This window comes from Candoia aspera, chromosome 1 (assembly GCF_035149785.1).
Source record: "Candoia aspera isolate rCanAsp1 chromosome 1, rCanAsp1.hap2, whole genome shotgun sequence".
Lineage (NCBI taxonomy): Eukaryota > Metazoa > Chordata > Lepidosauria > Squamata > Boidae > Candoia > Candoia aspera.
The window spans coordinates 14,411,760-14,434,282 of NC_086153.1; the positions used below are offsets into that span (position 1 = coordinate 14,411,760).

The window sequence follows — 22,523 nt, forward strand, 5'->3', positions numbered from 1 at the left end:
CGTTTTGCTGGTTAAAATATTTAACCTACAGTATTCTGAATTAAATATTTGTCATGGTGGTGTGCAAGTCTTTTCCCTTTGGTGTGCAAGTCCTTTCTGCTCTTCAGAACTGGTAGTTACACTTCATATTTGTCTTTTGTTGTGTACATTTTCAGCATTTTTATGCCATATAGCATATCTGTCCAAATTAGCATGGGGATCTTTTTCACAGATTAATTTTTTTTAAAAATGGTGTGCTAACTAGACAATTAACTGTTGTCACCCTCATGTCTCTTCCATGTTTTCTCTGTATCATAAACATCTATGTAAATTTCTGTCACATCCTTCTTTTGGGTACCTTCTTTCTTCCCCTTTTCAGTTATGAGCTAAATTATTATGAATGTTAAATCTACCAACCTGGGCTTAAGACAGGATATTTGAGGGACTGCCTCTCTCCACTTGTTTTTGCCTCTTTCATTGGAAGTGACAGGAAAAGCATGCTCTAGGTCCTGTTGATTAAATAATGTCATCTAGCAGGGCCCAGGAAGCAGGCTTTTTCTGTTGCAGCACTTGCCCTTTGAAACACCATATCACCCAAGATTAAGTTGACCCTAACCCTGTCGGCTTTCAGAAAGCTCTTAAGATCTGGTTGTTTACCAAGCATGGGGATTGATGGGTTAGCTGATTCCATGTGATCTTGTTAATTTATGGTTGATTTATTGTTGGATGGTCTGTCCTCAGTTGCCATTCTATGCTTTTTATTGGTTGTCTTCTGTAATTGCTATTATTTGTTATTACATTGGTGTTTTTAAGCTGGGTTAGCCACCCAAACATGCTGTTGCAAGATGGGTAGCCATATAAATCAAATGAAATACATGTAGTCCTTGCTTAGTGACCACAATTGGGACCAGCAACTCAGTAACTAAGTGCTGTGGTCACTAAGCAGAAAATCACGTGACTACAACAGGCTTATGACCTTACTTCCCCTTTAGTCATGAAGCAAAGCACCATGGTTGCTGAGCGAAACATCATTTGACTATGATTTACGATTTTACTTCTGCCATCTCTATGAACTCTGCTTGTTGCAAGCCAGTTGCAAAGTGCCCAAATTGCAGTCATGTGATCACAGGATGCTGCAGCGGTTGTAAATGCAAGGATTAGTTACAAAGCTTTTTTTATATACCGTTGTGACTTCAGTCACTAAATGAGGCAGTCAGTTCGCAAGGACTACTTGTAATAAATAAATAAAGACCAAGGTTGATAATTTAAAAAAAAAAAGTATTTTTTTCCTCCATGGGCATTGGAGCATAGTCAGCGATATGATGATATTACAAGAATGAGCAAGACCAGCATTTTTGGCCATTGGTGGGAAGATTTGGGTAGGGCTGTTATATCCGAGCTGCAGAAATCCAAGTGAACAGTAGATGGCAGCAGAGTTATTGAAAACGCCTACCAATTTTGGAGCTCCTACTTTTGGCCAAAAATGTGGGAATATGCCACTGAAAAACTTAAGGCTCATTGCTGAAATTTGGTGGCATATGTGAGAGATGCTTGGAGGAACAGGGGTGGGGTGGGGGGGCACATTGTCACAGACTATCTTTGTCTTAAAAGATACGATGAATTACATTTACTTTCATTGCTACCATATTGTTATTTTAAGATTTGCAGATGTATAGCCAGAATTAGCTGAAGATGTAGCCCTTTAAAAGTAATCCTTCCTGAATAGAGAAGGGGATTTTACCTAACCTCCCAAAGTTTTTCTTCTGTGTGGGTGGCTTGGTCCTTAGTTTTGTGCTTGCAAATAATAAGCAATAAGCAATATTAGTCACCATCCCCCCTTTTGGGGGGGGTTGTCTTCATTTTCTTATCACGCTCTTAGAGCAGATGTTTCCCAGAAGTGCTGAGAGAAGAGGTTGCTTTGGATTTCTCAGGCATTATAAAGACCTGGAGACTAGGTTAAAGTACAGGGGGAACCCACATACTTTACCATGTCCCCACTGCAACTCGCCTGATTTCTTCCAAATTGATGTTGCAGTTATGCAGAATACCGAGTCATCTAAACATAGCTTTGTTTGTTGTGTTTCTTCAGTGACCTGAAGATCAAGGTGGGAGACAGGCACATCAGTGCTCACAAATTCGTACTGGCAGCTCGGAGTGAGGCTTGGAGTCTGGCCAACTTGGTGTCAACGGATGAGCTAGATCTGTCAGGTTAGTGCTGTTTGTGAGTGAGAGAATAGAGAGGTATTCACTGCCTTGGGAAGATAATGAAAATATAAAATGCCTTTGGGAGAGGAGGTTACATTTTATCCTTCAAGAGGAAATGCTCAGCTTGCAAAAGTGTTAATCTTTTAATTATGAAGTGTTTGTCTTTCAAACATGCTAAGTGTTTAATGCCAGTTAAATTGGAAGCTTATTTCTCTTTAATTTTAATGACATGAATGTTAGGTATGGTTGTCTCTTTCGTCTTATTAAACAGGTCCCTGAGATAGCAAGGAAACCAAGTTGTTGAAACTGACTGATTGTTCCTTTTGTCTTCAAAACTGTTTTGTGAAAGCATCAGTGTCATTTATGCCTTACAGGATAAAGGCGACTGTTGCAATTCCAGCATTTTTATCTTTGGAAGCCTAAGTTAGGTACTTGGCTGTGTCTCTGTTTTGTTTTTTTTCTTCCTGATTGAGAAGCTTGTCAAAAATTCACGACTCTTCCCTAAAAACTGGGTTCTGGGATGAGACTCGACTCTACTGTCCAAGAGAAATGTTCTGAAATGACATTTAAAGAGATAAATAGAGCTGCTGGAATTTATGTTATAAAATAAGTCACTTTAAAATTCCTTAGGGTATGTTAGCCTTCATATTGCATAGCAGTTCCCATATTTTCCTAGCCAACGTATTGAATTATGCTGTATCTCTCATGCCTCAAATGTTGCAGATTGTTCTTTTCTCCCTATCTTTTTAATTTGTATGCTTTTATGTTTATTATTTTTAATGTATTGTAATTTTATTTCTACAGTATATCTAATGATTTGTTGTTATACACCACTTTGAAATGAGTAGAGGAGAAGCAGTATAAAAATAGGCAAAAAAATAAATACATAAATAAACAACGTTATTCAGGTATGTGTCAGTCTTTGAATTAAAAGAGATTTGGCTCTCTGTTAAAAAGGGTTTTGTTGCTTGAAAATAAGTGATCGATAATGACAAACTTTCCAGAAGATTTTTTTTAATTTACTTTTCCCCCCCACAAAATAAGTTTCTGTGTCTTAAAAAGCATTGAGTTCCACAGTGCTAATCTCATAAAGAATGTATTTACTATCAATCAAATTGAAACTACCCAAAACTGTTATTCATAGGTTCAGGTAGGCAGTTTTATAGGGCTACATGCTCATTCCCCAAAATAGCATAACCATTATCATCTGCTAAAATTAGTACTAGTGGTATATAATTCGTGTGTCATAAAATTACTGAAGCCTGTGTAAAGGAAATTGATCCCAGTGGCTGAGTTCATGTAGCATGTGAAAGCAAACCCAAACCCACATTTGACTCTTACAGGCAACCCCATGTTGGATCTGGCCTTTATGTTGGATCAAATGGCTAATGGTTTGAAGATTGAAGACATTGTAATTAGTCTTTTTTCAAAGTTAGATTTTTTTCTTGATCACCATCCAGCTTATTGGCACCTATGGCCTCCATAATGGGAGCAAGGTATCCAGCAGGCATTTTGGTATCTTCCTGATAGCCTGGCAGGCAGTTCTACCATACACCTAATCAAGCTCTGGAATTCAGAGGTAGTGGGAACATTAGATGTAATTGCTCCTGAGTGGCCTCTCTCTAGTATTTATGGTTCTGACCATCATAATATTGTATGGTGCTGTGGGTTAATGTTATCCCTTTAGTCCCTTTTAATCAGACTAAACATTGTTATAAATAAATATTGTGAGCTGACCACACAATACATGTTTTCCTTCCTCGAAACAATTTTCCTCACCCATTTTTTTATTTTAATAGATGCACAAAATATATTGGGCTGAGAGCAAGTGATGTCCAAGAAGGGCCATGCATGCCCAATTGTGGATTTTAATTCGGTCCTGTCCTTTTTTCTGATAGGACTGGTGGCCCCAATTTGCTATTCTAATCCCCATGAAAATAGGAATTTGAAGTATTCTAGTTTCACACCAGTGTCGTTTGCTTTTAGCCTAATTTCTGATGTTGAAATATGATGAATGGGGAGACAGCGGAAGAGAACCAGTCAAAGAATATCAGCGATTGTAATGCCTTTGGGGTATTTGAACATGGACTGTTTATTAAACCTCATTAAAAGGTAGCACCCCTTTATGGCTGACTTGTCCCTTATGCTTCTGGCTGTAAGACCCCTTCTAATATTAGTACTTCAGCCAGTGTGCTCTGCTTTTTAGAAAGTGGGCACATAGTCAGCATTCATCTTACAGCAGAGTTATAAATATCACTAATAGTATTGCTATTACTGGTTTCTGAGGCTCATGGGCTGGCCCTACCTTGTGTTAATTTCTAAAATGTTCACAGCAAACAGTGTTACTGTACACTGCTTTTCACCGCTACAAAGTAAATGCCACCAGCTCTTTGAATTTACAAGTCATCACTAATGCCGTGGCCTTAAAATTGTAGCTATGGAGGCATAGGTAATCAGAATCTGATAATACGTTCATTTTGGCCACTTCTAAATGTATGCCTCACAGTAAACAGATTTTTCAGCTTAAAAAATCTGACTAAAAAGCATAAGCAGCAACTCAAAATCTGATGAAAAGACATGAAAGCAAGGAGTAAAGGTATTTGTTAGGTTACAAATTAGAGGTTATTTGTTAGAATACAGTACTGTACCACTGATTTCTTACTGCTTTACAGCTGTACTCATAATTTTAACATACGTTAAACTAGAGCAATATTAAATCAGAATTTTGTCATGCATTCTGTTAATATTTGTAACAGGATCCGTAGGCTCTGAGAACTTGTACAACATTGGGCAAAGGGAATACCTTAAGATAACAAATCAATATTTTAAAAATAGAGCTCTCCTGACAATATTATTTTTATTTATTAATGTCCCACTCTCAGTCAGAAAAGTTCCAAGGGTTATAGATCCATCAAAAGAGGGCAGTCTTTGCCTCAACTAGACAATCTGAAAAAAAATGATATAATGTGAAAAAAAGGATGGGGAGTAAAAAGAGAAAGGCATGAATTCTTAATTTTGCATAGCAAAGTTGTGTAACATTATTGTGGCCAAAGGTTCTACTCTTTTTTTCTTAGCCATAAAGGGATTAATCAGATAGTAGTGTCATCAATAAAGGGGATTGCTGAACAGGCTATGGAATTAAATTGTTCCGGTTGTCTAGTTGCATCCTGGTGACCAATTAATAGACCATCCTCATTTCTATTTATTAACAGACATGTTTTTCTGTGTCTGAGTTCCCACAACACACTAGACTAATCTAAAATCAGGTTTAGATCATTCCTAATTCAATCTGTTGTGGGAACCCAGCCACTATATGTATTGTGAAGCCAGGTTTTAGCAAATCTTTGTGCATACTACATAGTGCTAGGTTGCAATTAATGCGAGTTCAAATAATACAGTATTCAATATCATGCGAATTGTACGATGACAGCAGGTCACATTTAATGCAAACCAAAATTCAGTTAATGCGAGGCTAGCAGATGCATAGTTGAGGTTAGCACATGCGCAGTTGAGGTTACCAGGTTACTGTTGGGGTTTTAGATGCTGCTGCTTCAGTCTGCACTTGTTTATCTTTGCATGTGCAAAATGGATAGGAGGAAAATTCTTTCAGATAAAAATACGAGCACAAAAAAAGAGTTATTACATTAGAGCAAAAATTTGATGTGATTGAGCGATCTGAACGTGGTCCTAGCAACTCTAAAATGAGCCATTGGAATGCCTGGATTTTTATTTTGCTTCCTATAACTACTCTGTAACTTTGTTATCAATAAATTTAGATTATAGGTATATTCTTTTTATCCTTTACTATAATAGTTCATTAACGAACATATAAAAACTTATGTTTAAAATGTTTCCTTGCCTATGTCCGTCAAGCTGGAACCAGTTACCATGTTTTACATGTAATTAGAACTTTGAATAGTGCGACCACTTCATGGGATTCATTATCCGCACTAATCGAGTCTGAGCGGTAGAAGACCTTCCTCTTAGATCTCTCATCCTTCCAAATCACCTGTTGATAAGTCCATTTCTATTGATGTTGGTTCGGTTCACATGCTGTGCTAAGCCAACAACTTTTTTTAACCCATGGTTTGCTCAGTAAGCCACAATTGCTTGGGGCGATGGAACTGCCGAAGCCAAAAAATACCATACTTGGTTGCAGTTGTATGTGTGTCCATGCCACTGTTTCCTCCTTGTGTTGGTTGAGTGATGATTGGCACTGATCAGAGGTCTGAATTTTACTTACTGTTTTCTTATTGATGACTGTTAAAGCTAGTCTCTTGCAAAAGCAAAACAGTTTTTCTCCCTATAGGAGTAAAATAATTGATGCTCTTCCACCAGACGCTGATCCCGAGGTGGCCATGGCAATGCTGCGCTGGATTTACACAGATGAGCTGGAGCTGCGAGAAGACGATGTATTTCTGACCGAGCTGATGAAAGTAGCAAACAGGTTTCAGCTGCAGCTCCTCAGGGAAAGGCAAGCTTCTGAGTTCTGGTGCCTGTGTCTTAATTAGCATGGCATGGCTGTTTGGTCCTAATGTCAATTAGCGTCACAGCATACTGGCCTCTTTTTAGTAACAGGTCAGGCACCTGGGAGTCCAAGCAAGCAAATGGGAGTTTCCCAAGGAGGCTGTTGAGTTGTGGAGCTGATGTATGGAGTATTTGGCTGATTGGATGAGGCTGTGGTTTTTATTTATTTATTCATTCAAATTTCTATCACCGCCCATCTCCCCCCAAAAAGGAGGACTCTTTCCAGGTTAAGGGTGTGTGTGTGTGTGTGAGAGAGAGAAGAGAGGATAGATCAGTTCTCCCTTGAAGCTGTTAGTAGGATAAGGACTATTGAATTAAAATGAAAGGAAAGGAGATTCAAACTAAATATTAGAAGGAATTCCCTGATGGAAATAGCTATTAAGCAATGGAACCATCTATTCAGAACAATGGTGGATTCCTACTTGCTGGAGATTATCAAATGGGAGCTGAATGGTTACCTGTCACCAATCCTCACAGCTCAACCCCATCCTAGTCCAATTTCCTTCCCACTCATGCATTCTATGATTCTTGGATTTGGGAGAGTATTTTTATGGATTTCCTCAGGTTTGGTTTGGTTTGGTTTTTTTGTAAAACAAATATGTTAAATTTTGGGGGGTTCAAACCTTCTCAGTCTTAAAAAGACTCTAGATGGTACACAGAAAGCAACACCAATAACCCAGTAAATAATAAATACTATAAATGCACCATTACATTAAGAATTAACGATTGCACATCTATACATATTCCACGTCTGGTGCCAATAATTCTCCACTAATCAGGATCCAAAGGCCTTCCACAAGAGCCAAAAAAATTCTTAGTTTATTACACCTTATAATCTAGATTGTTTGGTCTACTGACCACTTTTATTCTATATTTGTTTTATTTCATTTGTCATAGAATCATAAAGGAAGGAGTCTTGAAGGACATCTAGTCCAATCCCCTGCCCAGGGCAGAAATCCTCAGATCATCCCAGACAAATAGCTATCCAGTCTTTGTTTGAAAACCTCCAGTGATGGAGCACGATGCTAGGAAGAAGGCTGATCCACTGCAAAATAGTTCTTACAGTCAAGAAATTACTCCTTATTTCAAGTTTGGATCTCTCTCTGTAAAGCTTCCACCCACTGGTTCTTGCCTACCCTTGGGCACTATGGAGAATAAATCCACCCCCTCTTCCCTGTGACAGCCCTTCAAGTATTAGAATACTGTTATCATGTCTTTCCTTAGCCTTCTCTTCTGTAGGCTAAACATACCCATATTTTTTAAGCGATTCTTATAAGATTTAGCCTCCAAGCTCCAACTGTTCTTCATAAGATTCAGCCTTCATAAGATTTAGCCTCCCCAAGTTGTTCTTCTCTACACTTGTTCCAGCTCCTCAGCATCCTCCTTATATTTTGGTGACCAAAATCGGACTAGTGCAGGGAGATGGAACTGTCATTTTCTGTGATCTCAACATGATACCTCTCCTGATGCAGCCCAGGTTTGCATTACAGGTAGTCCTCAGCTTATGTCCATTCAGCAACTGTTCAAAGTTGTGGTGGCACTAAAAAAAAATGGACGTATGACCAATCCTCGAAGTTCTGGCCATCACAGCACCCCCACAGTCACATGATTATGATCCAGGCGCTCAAGTGCCCTGCTCAAAATTAATGACGTTGCAGGGAGGCGTGGTCACATGATCATTATTTCCAACCTTCTGTGCTGGCGTTCCACAAGCAGAGTCAATGGGGAAGCCAGCAGGGAAGGTCATAAGTCACTCCTGCTTTTTCTCCCACCCGGAGCACCACCATCCTGCTTGTGCATGGCCTCCCTGGCCCTCCCTGGCTTTCCTCACTCCCCTTGTGGCACCCCACCTGCCCCTTATCTGGAACTCCTGCCTCTTCCCACTTAACCCACTTGTCTTGAGGGTACAACGGTAACCAGGACTCCTGGGATTGTCATTGCTAAGCTATGAGATCACATGATGTCACACTTTACAGTTGCATTGTTTAGCAATGGTAATTCCAGTCCCAATTGCCGTTGTAACCTGAGGGCTACCAGTAGCTCTTTTGATCTACTGAGACACCCAGAACCTTCAACATTCTATGTGAAGCTTCTGGGTGAGGTCACTCTATATCTTGACTCTGGACTCTTGTTGATGTCCTGTCTCAGTGTCTGGAGGCTATGTGGGTCTGGACAGGGAGAATCTTTAGGCTCAATCCCAACAAGACCAAGTAGCTATGGATATTTGGGCCCACTTGACTTGGGAAATCTCCAATTTTAGTCTTGGATAGGGCTGCGCTTTTCCATTCAAGACTGGTGCACAATTTGAGGGTCATCTTGGACTCACCACTCCTGCTCAAAGAGCAGATGGCAGCTGTAACCGAGAGGGCCTTTGCACAGATCTACCTAGTGTGCTAGTTGTGCTTGTTCCCGGATTGGAAGGCCCTTCAGATGGTCACTTAGTCACCTCAAGAATGGACTGCTGCAATGTGCTCTACATGGGGCTGCATTTGAAAGCCACATAGAAACTACAGCTGGTCCAGAATATGGCAGTGCAGGCAGTAATAAGTCATGCTACAGAATGTCCATGTAACACCTCTGCTCTGTGGGTAGCACTGGTGGCCACTTGGCTTCTGAGTGCAATTTAAGGTGCCGGTTACCACCTATAAAGCCCTTTATAGGCCTGATTATTTGAGGGACCATCTATCTCCTATAGTTTCTGCCTGTCTAATAAGCTTTGGCAGAGTAGGTGTACTTCAAGTCCTTTCAATTAAACAATGCCATCTCGTGGGATCTTGGAAACGTGCCTACTCTGTTGCAGTGCCTGCCCTCTGGAATGGCATTCTGCAGAGATGCATCAGACTCTCAGTATAATGACATTCTAGAAGGCACTAAAAATCTGTCTATTTTCCCAAGCCTTGGGGAAGGATGGCTGGTGAGCTCCTGTAAGATTTTGTCTGTTTGTCTGTTTTTTTTCTTTTTCTGGACACACATCCCTTGAGGGGTTTTTTGTTGCTCTAACCTTGTTAGAATGTAAAGTGCCCAGAGTCTTTGGGAGTTGGACATTCTTTAAATCTATGTAAATAAATCTTTGTGTTAAAAGTTTTTCACTTTTGTGTTAGTAACCCATATAACTTTACTATTAACTTGTCATTCTGTATCTTAAATTCTTATTCCTGTTTACACACATGCGCGCGTGTGCGCGTACACAGACACGAAATTTAAAATAATTTCATAAAATAAAAATATACCCACAAAATATATTTAATTAGTAATATAAATATAAAGTATCCTGTTTATGGTACCAATGAATTTCTTTTGTCTTTATAGTTTTAATATCAATAGTAAGTACAAATCTGATACAAGGCATCGTGTGACTGCACTCAATTTTACAATCCCAATTTTATGACCTTTTTGCCGCAGTCATTAAGCAAATCACCACAATTGTTAAGTGAATTACCCAGTTCCTCATTGATTTTGCTCGGTGGAAGCCAGCTGGGAAGGTCACAAATGGCAATCACATGACCTTAGGATGCTGCAATACATGCTGGTTGCCAAGTGCCTGAATTTTGATCACGTGACTGCAGGGACACCAAGATGGTCATAAGTGTGAGGACCGGTTGCAAGTCACATTTTTCCAGTGCTGTTGTAACTTTGAACGGTCGCTAAACAAGTGGTCATGAGTTGAGGACTACCTGTAGTTAGATCTTAGTGTTCTAAAGTTTTAGGATTTTTATTAATATTCCCTATAACTTTGTTGGTGTCTGCTTTGCCTCCATAGCTACACCAATAATACCATCACAGCCCCAAGATTAGGGGCCTCTTTACACATTCTTCCTTTAATGTGATACATCCTATCACCTGCCAGCAACGCCCCTCTGGATTCTTTGTAGGACAAATGGGATAAACTTTGCACAAAAGAATTAATGGGCAGAAGTTTGACATCAGGACTCAAAACAAGGACAAAGTAGTATCAGAGCATTTCAACTTCCCTGGGGATATTCCATGGCAGACCTCAAAATAACTGTTTTGGGGCAGGGGGAAATGGGCCTTTTAATCATACAGTTGAGTGAGAAATTGCTGAAGTCATGTACATCCAAAGGTTTCAGGTTATCTCAGAAGGTCTGAGCAAACACAAGGGTTTTTAACACACTACAATTGTTAATTGATAAGGTGCTTTAAATCTGTCTCAGATGTAGATGAAATGTCCCTTTCCGCCTTACCCAAATTTAAATCCTACATTGGTCTAGGCATTCTGTGCATTTGATGAAGTAAGTTGCAGCTCACAAAAACTTACACAGTATCTTTTAATAAAGTTTGTTAGTCAAAAAAGGTGCTACCAGACTCCTTTTGACCCTTTTCCTTCTTGGTGTGCCATAATTTAAACATTCCTGAGCTAATTAGCTCCTGGTGGTTTTTTTGTGTTCAAAACAAACTTGAAAACACTGTCTGAAGTTGGTTTTGGACCCTGATTTATTTTGAATCTGGCTTCCATAATGCCCTGGAAAAATAATAACTGATCTGGGCCAAGATCCTTACAAGGAACTTAGATTCAACTGGAGTAATACAAAATAGAAGTGTTCTTCCTGTTGGTTCCATACTGAGATGCCCCTTCTCTTTTACTCTCTTTTTTGAGTAGTCCTTGCTGACCGTCTTGTATTTGTTGTCTTGGTAGGTGTGAAAAAGGAGTCATGTCACTTGTAAATGTAAGGAACTGCATCCGCTTCTATCAGACAGCAGAAGAGCTAAATGCCAGCACTTTAATGAACTATTGTGCTGAGATAATTGCTAATCATTGGGTAAGCATTAAGAGATCTCTTCAAGAAGATATTTGAGGATCTGCATCCTTATTTCTAATCACTAAAAATGTAGCTGTTGTCCATGTTCTATGCAAAACTGTGTGAAATTTGAAACTATGCTACGATGTTGTTTTATTTATCATTACAGAACTTTTTTGGGGTGAACCTTACTCATGTCCCAATACAGGTAGTACTCACTTAACAACCATTCGTTCGACAATGGTCCCAAACAGCCTCGGGAAAAGTGCTTTACAACCTGTACTCACATGACTGTTGCAAAACGTCACACCACCCCTGCAGTCACGTGATCGCAACTTGGGCACTTGGCAGCCAGCTCACATTTACAACCAGTTGCAGCATCCTGTGGTGACATGATCATGATTTGCGACCTTTTTTGCCAGTTTCCAGCAAAAAACATCCATTGGGCATGCTGGATTTGCTTAACAACCATTGCAAAAATAGTCGTAAAATCAGATCTGGTCACGTGGTGATGCACTTAACAGCTGCAGCACTTAATCAGTTTTCCAGTCCCTATTGTGGTTGTTAAGAGAGGCTTCCTGTAGACAATGCTGTATCCCAGAACTCAGATAGAAGAGCTTACTGTTTTTATGGATATAAACAAAGAAAGAGAGAACCTTGCATGTAAAAAGCTAACACATTAGAGAGAGATTGTTTAGCTTAGCCTTCTCTGTGATGTCCTAGCCTTTCACGTCCTGAGAAGTTTTGTTTTCACATGAAGGACCATATAGCCATGCAGTTTTTTCCCTCACACCAGTGGTGACTGGCTACTTAAAATAGGATGTCACGGCATTAACAATAGAAGTGCTGTTTGAACTGAAAACAGGAGGTTCTGGCCTGTAATTACTAAATTGCAGCTCAGTTCAAAACTGTTTTCTTCTACGAAAACATTTTGTGGCGTGGGAGAAAATGCCCCATTAGAGAACATCAGCCTGTGTGCTGTCTTCAGATAAATATGCTAGTAGTTTGGGATGATGCAATATGGGCAGATGTTCTTAGAATTGTGATCCAGACCCTAGGGAAACATTGTGTACAAAACTACTACACTGGCATTCTTCAGGAGAGAAATTTTAGTGAATCAAAGGTTTTTTTCTTCCTTGCAAAGCAATAGAACAACTCATATTTTAGACTTCCTTTTTTTCTCCTGCAAGGTTTGGTTCTAATATGGAAAAATCAAAATACAGTACTTTTTATAAATAGGATGTACAGTATGGCCTAGATAGGTAGTCTTCAAGATGGCCAGTATATAAGACAAACCCTTTAGCCTTAGTGGTCGTCTTACACTACAGCACATGGTCTGACTCAGGAGTTCCTTAATTAATGCCATTACTTTGCCATCTCAGATTCTCATTCTATCTTCTGTTTTGGGGAAAGTACAATATAATTCCTGGGATCTCATTCTTTTTGACTTTATAGGTTGATCTAGCTTGATGTGATACACAAAAGGGAGAAACCTAGATATCCTCAGTCCATCTGCTCCCAGGTTGAGACGTGTTTCTAAAAGGATAGATATTTCCGTTTTCTGAGATGAACAAACACTTAGCATTGTTTCTTGCCTTAGTAAATCTCACTGAACTGTTGATCAGGCCTCTGATGAAAAAGACCTTGTGCCTTCCAGATACATTGGCAATTCAACTCTGAATTCACAGTCAAAACTGCTCAGTGGCCATTCTCACCTATGGCCAGATTGGGAAGGCTAGCCTAATGCTTTGTTGAGATCAATATAAAATTGTATCTTTTTTCTAAAACTTTGCAGGATGATTTGAGGAAAGAAGACTTCAGTAGCATGAGTGCTCAGCTCTTGTATAAAATGATCAAATCTAAAACAGACTACCCTTTGCACAAAGCTATTAAAGTGGAGAGAGAAGATGTTGTTTTCCTATATCTTATAGAAATGGATTCACAGGTAGGATTAGATGCCCTTGCCTCCAAAATCTATAAGAGGATGGAATTTTGAAAGTATATACGTGCACTATATATCTTAAAAAAGAATAACAGTTGCTAGCAACTGATATTAATAAAAAAGTGAAGAAACTAAGGGATATAAATTAATAGTAGCCTTTGCCATCTTTACTTCTAATAATATTTGTCAATGTATGGAGTTGTCCTCTACATTGAGACCATTGATCTGTGTAGCGCAGTTTCTCTCTCCTCCTGTCTGGCAGTGATTCTGAACTGCAGCTGAGCCTTAGACCTTCAGCATACAGAGAATCTGTTTCTTCACTGAGCTGTGACTCCTCCCATCTCCTAAAAGTGTATTCTGCCCTTTCTGTTTCCTTAGCACTTAGCATTTCCATGAGGAAGAAATATTTGAATCCTAGTTTAATATATTGGTATTATTTTATTTGTCTATTTATCAAATTTCTCACCGCCCATCTCCTCCCACTGGAGGGACTCTGGGTGGTTTACAACAAAATACTCACTGAAACAATAAATATATAAAATGCCTTATAAAATTACATATTAATAATATAAATAAGAGTAAAGTCCAGATATTTCTGTTACTGGTGTTATCACAGTGACTGACATCTGTCCACTGGTCTTGTTCCTACAGTTGCCTGGAAAGTTAAATGAACTGGATCACAACGGAGACCTGGCTTTAGACTTAGCACTCTGTCGAAGGCTGGAAAGTATTGCAACTACCTTGGTGAATCACAAAGCAGATGTGGATTTGGTGGACAAGAAAGGCTGGAGTCTGTTGCACAAAGCAATTCAAAGGGGTAAAGATAGTGCCGCTGAGCCTTCGTTTATATAGATCAGAATGGGTTGAATTTAATAATTGCAGGCCTTTGAATTTCTCAATAGACAAATCGTTAGGAACTCAGAGTAACTATTGCTGGGTTCAACAAGGTGATAAGACATGTTTTGCTTAACTATGATTTGTTGCAAAAGCAACCATTGGCTGGTTTCATATGTTGTGCAAGGACAAAAGCTGTGTTAGGTTCATACAGTTGCATTTTGGCTTAATATAATCTCACACATTTAGGACAGAATTAGGTTTTTAGTACCATGCATAGATTCCTTGCTTCTGGTCTACAGAGGTAATGGGGTGGGCATTTTTAGAGCAGAAGCAGTGGGTGATCCTGAAAGCATTCCTTTTGCCATGCCCGACTTTTACAGACCATAGTGAATGTTATATCGGCATCTGTTTAACATGAGTCACTTGTTGAGATGGGCGGCTATAGAAATCAAAATAAATAAAGCGGAATGTAAAACTTTGTCTGAGCTACGTATATTTGGCCTTCGAATGAAGCGGTGAAGGCTGTCCTCTTCATACACACACAAAAAGGTAGGCCCGGGACAACAATTAATTCTGATTCAATATAACTAATTTTTATGCAGTTTACATTAAATTGAATATATTTAATATGATTGCTGCTCTGATACTGACTCATTTCTCTCCTTGATATAATTAGAAATAGCACTTCGACAACAACTTTTGTAGGCTTTGGGGATATGTGTATGTGTGTCCAGGGCCTCAGATTGTGTACCTCTGACTTAAAGTTGCCAACCATGCTCTTGAGCCTGGAGCTTTGGAGAATGCTTAGGAACCCTTGGAAACCCAACACAGTGGTAGGGGCCATCTGTCCTCAAGCCTGGACTTGAATTGATCCAACTACCCTTTCACAACTATGTGAAAGATTTAGCTAACCTGGGATGGAGTCCAGAGGGTTGTCCTTGATCTCTATGCCATGTTTTAGAGACGGGGACAAGGTCCCTCTGCTGGTGGGGAACAGTGAAGAATGAGGAAGGGAATGGGTTTCATGACTACAGTGCCATCAAGCCAAAGATTTGCATGTTCTGCTCTTTCTTTCCACCTCCCCAAACCTGATGTTCATTTGTAGGAAAAGTGGCCAGCATAAGTACTCTTCTTGTCACTTTCCCTCTTGTTCCTGCTGTGTCTGTTCTCCAATGGACCTTTGTTGTCCATTGTTTTGCACGCAGAATTGTACGTATTTCTGGACAGTTAACTCCAACACAGGGAGGGCCTCTATAACTGTCCCTGTACTGTAGCTGGGAAAGCTTGCTCTGTGTTTCTCTAATTTAAAGTCTCTTATTATGACCATGACAGAGTCCCTGGGCTAATGCTAGATATTGTATTGCACTTTATTAAGCTGGTGTTTCTTAAAACAAACAAAAAACCAAACCAACACCTCCCAGGAGCCTTGCACAATGTGTGTTGTGTTTGTATATTCTAAGTTTTTAGTGTGCAAGAGGAAGATTGTCTTGAGGACTGGTATGGTCAGATAGGAATTGGTTGCCATGACACTGATGCCCAGAGAGCAAAAGAACAGAGCAGGAACATCCTGAGTTACATCGTTCTCTGGCAGTGGGGAAGCATCTTCTGCTCTGCCCCTGAGCTAAATGCCTATAGAAAATGAAAAGTATATAAATCACAGGCAGGCAAGCCACAGGCTGGGTGCCCACTATGAAGTGCTGTCAAGTGTCAGCAGCAAAGTGTCCATTGTTGGCAGTGCTGTTTCCACTATTTTTATTTTTTATTTCAGAAAGCTCTAAAAGAGGCGTTTTAGGCTGCCAGTAGAATCAATGTACTATTTGGTTCACAACCCCAAGGGCTGAAAAATCTTACAGTGTCCTTTTCATTGACATAATTGCACCACCGTCATACCTCCCTCACCGACCTTCAGAAGCCAAAAAAAATAAAGCGTGCTCCCACCTAAAAAAAAAGGTGCCCTTCTCTATTCTGATGTAGAGTACAAAAATATTTGCAGATTAGGAGTGTATATATCTTAATCATCAGATGTAGTCTGCATTGGGTGCTGCTTCATTTTGGGTTAGCAGTTCACCACAGTTTGTGCTCCTCATCAGTGGGGTAGGATTTTTGGCTGAGATATCATGCTGGAGTTTGAAACTGTGGAGCTTCAGGCAGCTGGGAACAAGATCCCTTTGCCCTTCCCTCCGGCAGCTGCGTGGATGAGCTTCTTTTCTTACTCTACTGAGGCTCCAGAAGCAGCTTCCCATTGTATGCTTCCCTTGGATCTCTTTGTGGTCCTAAAGCAGTGTTTCTCAACCTTGGTGACTGGAAGATGTGTGGACTTCAACTCCCAGAATTCCCCAGCCAGCCATGGCTGGCTGAGGAATTCTGGGAGTTGAAGTCCACACAACTTCCAGTCACCAAGGTTGAGAAACGCTGTCCTAAAGTATCAGTGGGCAACCGTTTGGTGGCCACGGTCCACACTGAACAGAGGGAGTAAGATGCAGGGGCAAGGCTAATTTGGGTTTTTGTATATAAATGAGAGATTTTTTTTCTCCAGTTCTTGGGGGCAGTCTTGTTTATTTTTCACGGTGATTACTACAACTTTTTTGTGCTTCCTGCTCAAATGAAGGGTAACCACACTGTTCATTTCTCTTTATGGGCAGCTCTGAGGGCCACAAGAAAAAGAGGGGGGTGAGGGTTTGCTTGGGAACTCAGCACATACCAAGTCCTCAGAGTCTACATGCAGTTGCCGTTCCCTTGCTCTGTTTTCCCCAGTCTTTTCTTGGCCAGGCCAAGGATGGTTGCTGTTTGGAGAACTTGCACAGACTGTACCTGATTCATGGTAGAAATATGCCCCCCGCCCTTCCTGAGCTGCTTATTCTGGACAGCCATTTCTAGTGTTGCCTCCTGTAGTACTTGTTCACTAAGCTGTGGATGAGTGAAAACTGAAAACCTGCAGACATCTTTTGCTTTTTTTCCCTCTTAAAACATTCTTCTGCTTCTATTCCTGGCTCCCAGTTGTCTCCATCTAGCAGGCTCTCTAGCCCAGAGCCTCCTAGCCATGATCCATTAAAACCTTGTAGGAAGGCCTGTTTTGAGAGTTTGCTTATGTTTTACACATCGGTCTGGTGTTCTGCCAGTTTGGAAGATTCCCCCTCTGGCAGGCTGAGAAAGCTGTAAGGGACAGAAGAAATAGTATGTAAACAAACAAGGGAGAATTGTCAATGTTGGCTGCTTTGTGACCTCTACTGTTGGTCTTGTCCTGTATAATAACCAGACATGACGCAGGCCCTCACCCTCCTGGCCTTCCAGAAAGGGGTAAAGACCTGGCTCTGCCATCTCACTTGGGGTGGGAGGAGGGGTAATCAATCCCGGGGATGTTAGCGCCCTAAAGAGGCCCCTGTGAATTTATGAATTTAAATTAAGAACTTTTAATATCTCCATCTTGAATTTTATATTCTACATTTACATCTGTATTTTATATTTATATTTATTTTTTAGAAGTACTGTTTTTATTGTATTTTAATCTGTATATTTTTAGTTTTATTGTAAACTGCTCAGAATCGCTCTTTGAGTGAGATGGGTGGTGATGAAATTTGAAAATATAAATTAAATAAATAAATAATGCTGCTGTTTTTTTCTCTGCTGTCCCACCACCAGCATCTAGGAAAATTTAGTTGCTAAAAGGGAGAAAAGGTAACAGTGGATTCAGAGATACATCCAGCAGTTCCTCTTTCCGTGTGTGTGTGTGTGTGTGTGTGTGTGTGTGTGTGATTTCTGTCTCTTTCAGCTTTTATAGTAGACAGAGCTGGCACCATGATCGTAAATCTGTAGTCAGGCTCTTGCTGAGTTAACCTGCCTTTACTACAGTGTTCACACATAGTCTGGGTTATGGCTAAACTATAAATTGGCTTATTTGGTTTTTGGTTCAATGTGCCCAGCAAGTTGTAGAATAGTCAGTAAAACTTGGTTGAAAAACTATTGCTTACTGTAGGGGTAAGTCTTCATATCTCTTCAACCATCCTGTCATATTTTGATGACATTGATTGCTGAAAATTGGCAACATTATCTCCTATCATTTTGCAGCAGGAAACATGCAACATAATCTCTAACATAAGCTTAGCATAAATTTAACTGTGATTATTGAAGGCATCTCCTGATCACTGAAATGTTGGATAGTTCTACTGTGGCATAATGTGTGACCCAGGACACAGTTCTAAGAAGCCTAAAGTATTATCCATCAATCTCCCTTTCAGTCTAAAAGGTCTGTTTTGAGGGCCTTCCAATGATCAGGACTATTTATTCTTTTTTTTTGTAACACTGGGATATGTTTTTATACAGGAATATTTTTTTAATGTGAGTCTTGTGGAAGAGCTTTCCTTTATTAGGGGATACATATGTACCTAGCAAATTCCTTAGTCTGCAGAAAAGTCTTCTGAACCACTGTGTGCTTAATCTGGATGATCAGAAAGAGAAACTGCTAGGCTTTGAGGCATTAGGATTAATGATTTTCAGGACTAGGTTCTTAATATGGGTGAAAGTTGACGGGGCGTGGGGAGAGAAGCCGACCTTTACTCCACATGTTGAGATATTCGTCATCATTTTTTTCCCTACTCAAAAGGAGATAAATTTGCTGCTAATTTCCTGATTAAAAATGGTGCCCGGGTAAATGCTGCAACACTGGGAGATCAAGAGACTCCACTACACCTTGTGGCATCCTATAACCCCAAGAAGCACAAACCAGATGTAATGTCGGAGATGGCCCAGATTGCGGAGTCCCTCCTAAAGGCAGGAGCCAATCCCAACATGCAGGACAGTCAAGGAAGGTGACTATTGGGTAGCCTGCTGTTTTTGTACTTGCTACTGTTACTCATGATGTTGATTTGAACATATGAAGCTTTCCCCAACCTCAACATCCTCCAGAAGTATGTACTAAAGCCCAGAATTCTCAACATTCACCATGTTGCAGAGAAATAATGGGAATTGGAGTCCACATATCTGTAGTTGTCTTCTCCATTCAGATAGCTGAAGGCTGTTATAGAATATCAATTAATGAATCCATGTAGCTCACTGTTTTGTGGTTCTCATTCAGAGAGGATCCCAAGTTCTTTGGGCAGTGATCTTTGCCAGATGTAAGTTGGGAGGTGCTGGGAATTGAACTTGGGACGTTTTATTTGCAAAGGCATTTGCTCTATGTTGAACTGAACCCCAAGAAAAGAAAGGCTTGATTTTCACTGCCTTGGAACAAACCCTTAATTCTAACATGGTGGCTGTGTATGCTTTTCATCATAATATGCTGTTCTTCTTAGACCTCATCTGGAACTGAAGGAAAACCAGCCAGAAAACCAACTAGATATTAATATCTAGTATAGCTTTATATTTACCATTTAAACATCCACAAAGAATTTTGGGGAGAGACCCCAAGAGGAGATTAGATACAATTTGTTAAAGATTGCTTAGGTCATTGTAGGGGGTTGTACCTACAATTGTACCTTGTTCATAAGGTGTCTCATGACCTTACATAATAACTTATTCCATTGCTTAAAGATAGCACAGTACACAATACATGATTTGACTGTGGCCATTGGATAAGGAGAAGCTACTTGGGTGTCAGATGATGATGGCTAAGAATCTCTCAGAAGGAGGTTCCATGAGTTAAAAATGTAAGAGCTCAGCTAACCTGTTAATAAAAATGGGCAGCTCTTCAAATGCTGAAGTGATACTGAAGAAGAATCTTGTTGGAAGATAAACCTAAAGCCAATTGCCTGTGTTCTTGACGATATTTGGTGAGAGTCATTTTTTTAAGTAGTCAGGATATAAACAAACTGAAGCCATTAGAGCCAAGTGAAGGAGGAGTCCCTATGTTCTCTCTCCAGGTGTGTGTGTGGGGGGCTTCCAAATTATGGAAGATTGCTCTTATTACCTGGCATTTGAAATAACTTTTCCTCCCTTCCTCCCTTAGAACTCCATTGCACTCATCTATTGTTGTGAGAAATGACCAAGTATTCAGTCAGCTGCTGCAGTGCAAACAGTAAGTTTGTGGAAGCCAACAAAATATGGACAATATGTCAGTTGGGGAGGGTTTGTCTGTTGGATTGGTATTTTTAAATAATGTCCTTATGAACCATTTGTTACATTAGGTTATAGCCTGGAAGAGTTACTTGCATTTATCAGAAATTGTAATAAATGTTGATCTTATAAACCTTATAAATTTTGCCGGATATTCCTCGGTCCTAAAAGTTATATATCCATTTACTCTAATTACTTTCTCTGGAAGGCAGAGAATGCAAAACGTAGCTGTTGAAAGCCCAGTCCAGTAAATAGGTGAGATTCAGGGAACCCCCCAACAGGAGAAGGGCCTGATTTTTACTATGTTGGAACAAAGCCTTACCTCCAGAAGAATGGAAAGTAAGATGCTGTGGTTCTTCCTAGACTTGATCTGGAACTGAAGGACCATGAAGGAAGTACCGCCCTATGGCTTGCGATTCAGTATATTACCATGTCTTCCGACCCATCTGTCAACCCCTTTGAGGACGTTCCAGTGGAGAATGGCAATTCCTTTGATGAGAACAGCTTTGCCGCCAGGCTCATCCAACGAGGGAGCAATACTGATGCTCCAGATACAGTGACAGGTGAGAGGGAGGGTGAGGCTGGCAAGAAATTAAGAGTGAGGCTTTAACAAGGGATGGGTGGCTGAATTTGTACTTACTGCTCTAATTTTGTCTGCATGTTGGCGGTTGCTTTTAGGAAGCTGCTTGCTACAGAGAGCTGCGGGGGCTGAAAAAGAAGCTGCGGCGCTCTTCCTAGCCACACATGGGGCCACAGTTAATCATAGGAATAAATGGGTAGGTCTGGAGAAAGGAATATTGAATTCAAAAGATTGCGGTTGATCTGTCCTGAAGTAGTTCTCAGCGGGGCTTCTTTTGCACTGTGTCATGGGAGATAGATCATTAACACAGAAAGCTCTTATTGCAAAATGTAAGGGTAGAAGGTATTGTTAGAGGGTAGGTAATATGCCTTGATTTCATCCTCATTCAAACCTTGTAGTCAGCAAGCTTGGTGATATCAAAAGAGCCGAGCACTTAATTATTGAATTGGTTTAACTACAAAGCTGCTGAAAAATCTATCTTGCCATCTGGGCAATGCATTTTCTGAGCCACCAGACTGTATTTGAGACCATCCGGGGCAATTTTATGTATTTACTTAGTAACTTGCTGACCCGTGTGATTCTTGTTGTTCATCAGCAAGGTTCCTTGAATGGCATCCTGATGGGAATAGCAAAAATAATGCCTGCCCTAAGATTTATGCTCTAAAAGATATGGCACACGGGAAGAAGGGGGAGGAGGAAAAAACAAGCTTAGACACAAATCCATAAATTACTGTTTTTTAAGTTATGACCAGGTGCGATTAAAACCATTCACGTAGCCTTGTTTGATTCCTTTCTGTTTCTTATGCAGTATGATAGAGTGGCTGCCTTTAACTGGCCACTGAGAATCCAAGGCAGCTGACAGGAATATAATCACTTCTCTTTTTCTGGTGTAAAGCCCAGCATGGTAGTGTTTTTGGGGGGAGGATTAGGGGAGGGTGGGATAGAAGGCCAACTCACATTTGCATTCAGAAGCAATCTGGCCCGGACACAGATTGGATCAGCTCAGTGAGAACTAAGTTCATGTCAGCACATGATTCTTGAGGACTGGGCTACGTAGCTCTGGAAAGCCTTTTTCAGGAGCTTTTTCTCTTGAAAAAGATGCCTTACATTTCCTCCACTCTTCTTCTATTCAAGGGTGAAACGCCACTGCACACCGCCTGCCAGCACGGTCTAGCCAATCTTGCAGCTGAGTTGCTGCAACAGGGAGCCAACCCAAATATCCAGACAGAGAAAGCAGCACCTGCCCAGAAGGGGGCTGTCATGGCTGGCACTGCAGACAGTGTTAGTTTGCAAATGCCTCTTCATATGGCAATAGCCTATAACCACCCAGATGTGGTATCTGTCATCCTGGAGCAAAAAGGTAAGTTGTTGCTCACTGGAAAGCGTCAGAGTAGAATGAATAAGACCAAGGAGTAGGAAAAGGCTCACCTGGAAAAGATTTACTTGAGATTTAAAGAAGAGCCAAGAGGAGAAATCTGAGAAGGGAGGCTGGGAGTTTATGCTTGTGGTCTGTGTAAGGGAGAGAGTTCTGGGGCCCTAAAAGATCTGTAACAACCTGGTCTAGAGCAGAGGTGAAAAACCTTTATGGTTGAGGGGGTGTCCGTAATGCTTTTCTGTGGAGGGAAAAGATCATAGAGGTAGGACAATG

At 40.5% G+C, this 22,523-nt stretch overlaps 1 protein-coding gene across 3 annotated transcripts in view; it reads left to right on the forward strand.

The window, feature by feature from the left end:
- Positions 1-22,523, forward strand: part of ANKFY1 (ankyrin repeat and FYVE domain containing 1) — a 70,137-nt gene that overhangs the window by 17,240 nt on the left and 30,374 nt on the right. For all 3 annotated transcript variants that reach the window (XR_010067575.1, XM_063297754.1, XM_063297767.1), the window contains exons 3-12: positions 2,069-2,187; positions 6,523-6,658; positions 11,366-11,489; positions 13,264-13,413; positions 14,062-14,227; positions 18,848-19,052; positions 20,189-20,257; positions 20,659-20,858; positions 20,974-21,071; positions 22,010-22,235. Coding sequence is in view for 2 of the 3 variants with exons in the window: in XM_063297754.1 (XP_063153824.1) it covers positions 2,069-2,187; positions 6,523-6,658; positions 11,366-11,489; positions 13,264-13,413; positions 14,062-14,227; positions 18,848-19,052; positions 20,189-20,257; positions 20,659-20,858; positions 20,974-21,071; positions 22,010-22,235 (1,493 nt within the window). In the remaining variant the exon portion in view is untranslated. The remainder of the gene's footprint in view (positions 1-2,068; positions 2,188-6,522; positions 6,659-11,365; positions 11,490-13,263; positions 13,414-14,061; positions 14,228-18,847; positions 19,053-20,188; positions 20,258-20,658; positions 20,859-20,973; positions 21,072-22,009; positions 22,236-22,523) is intronic.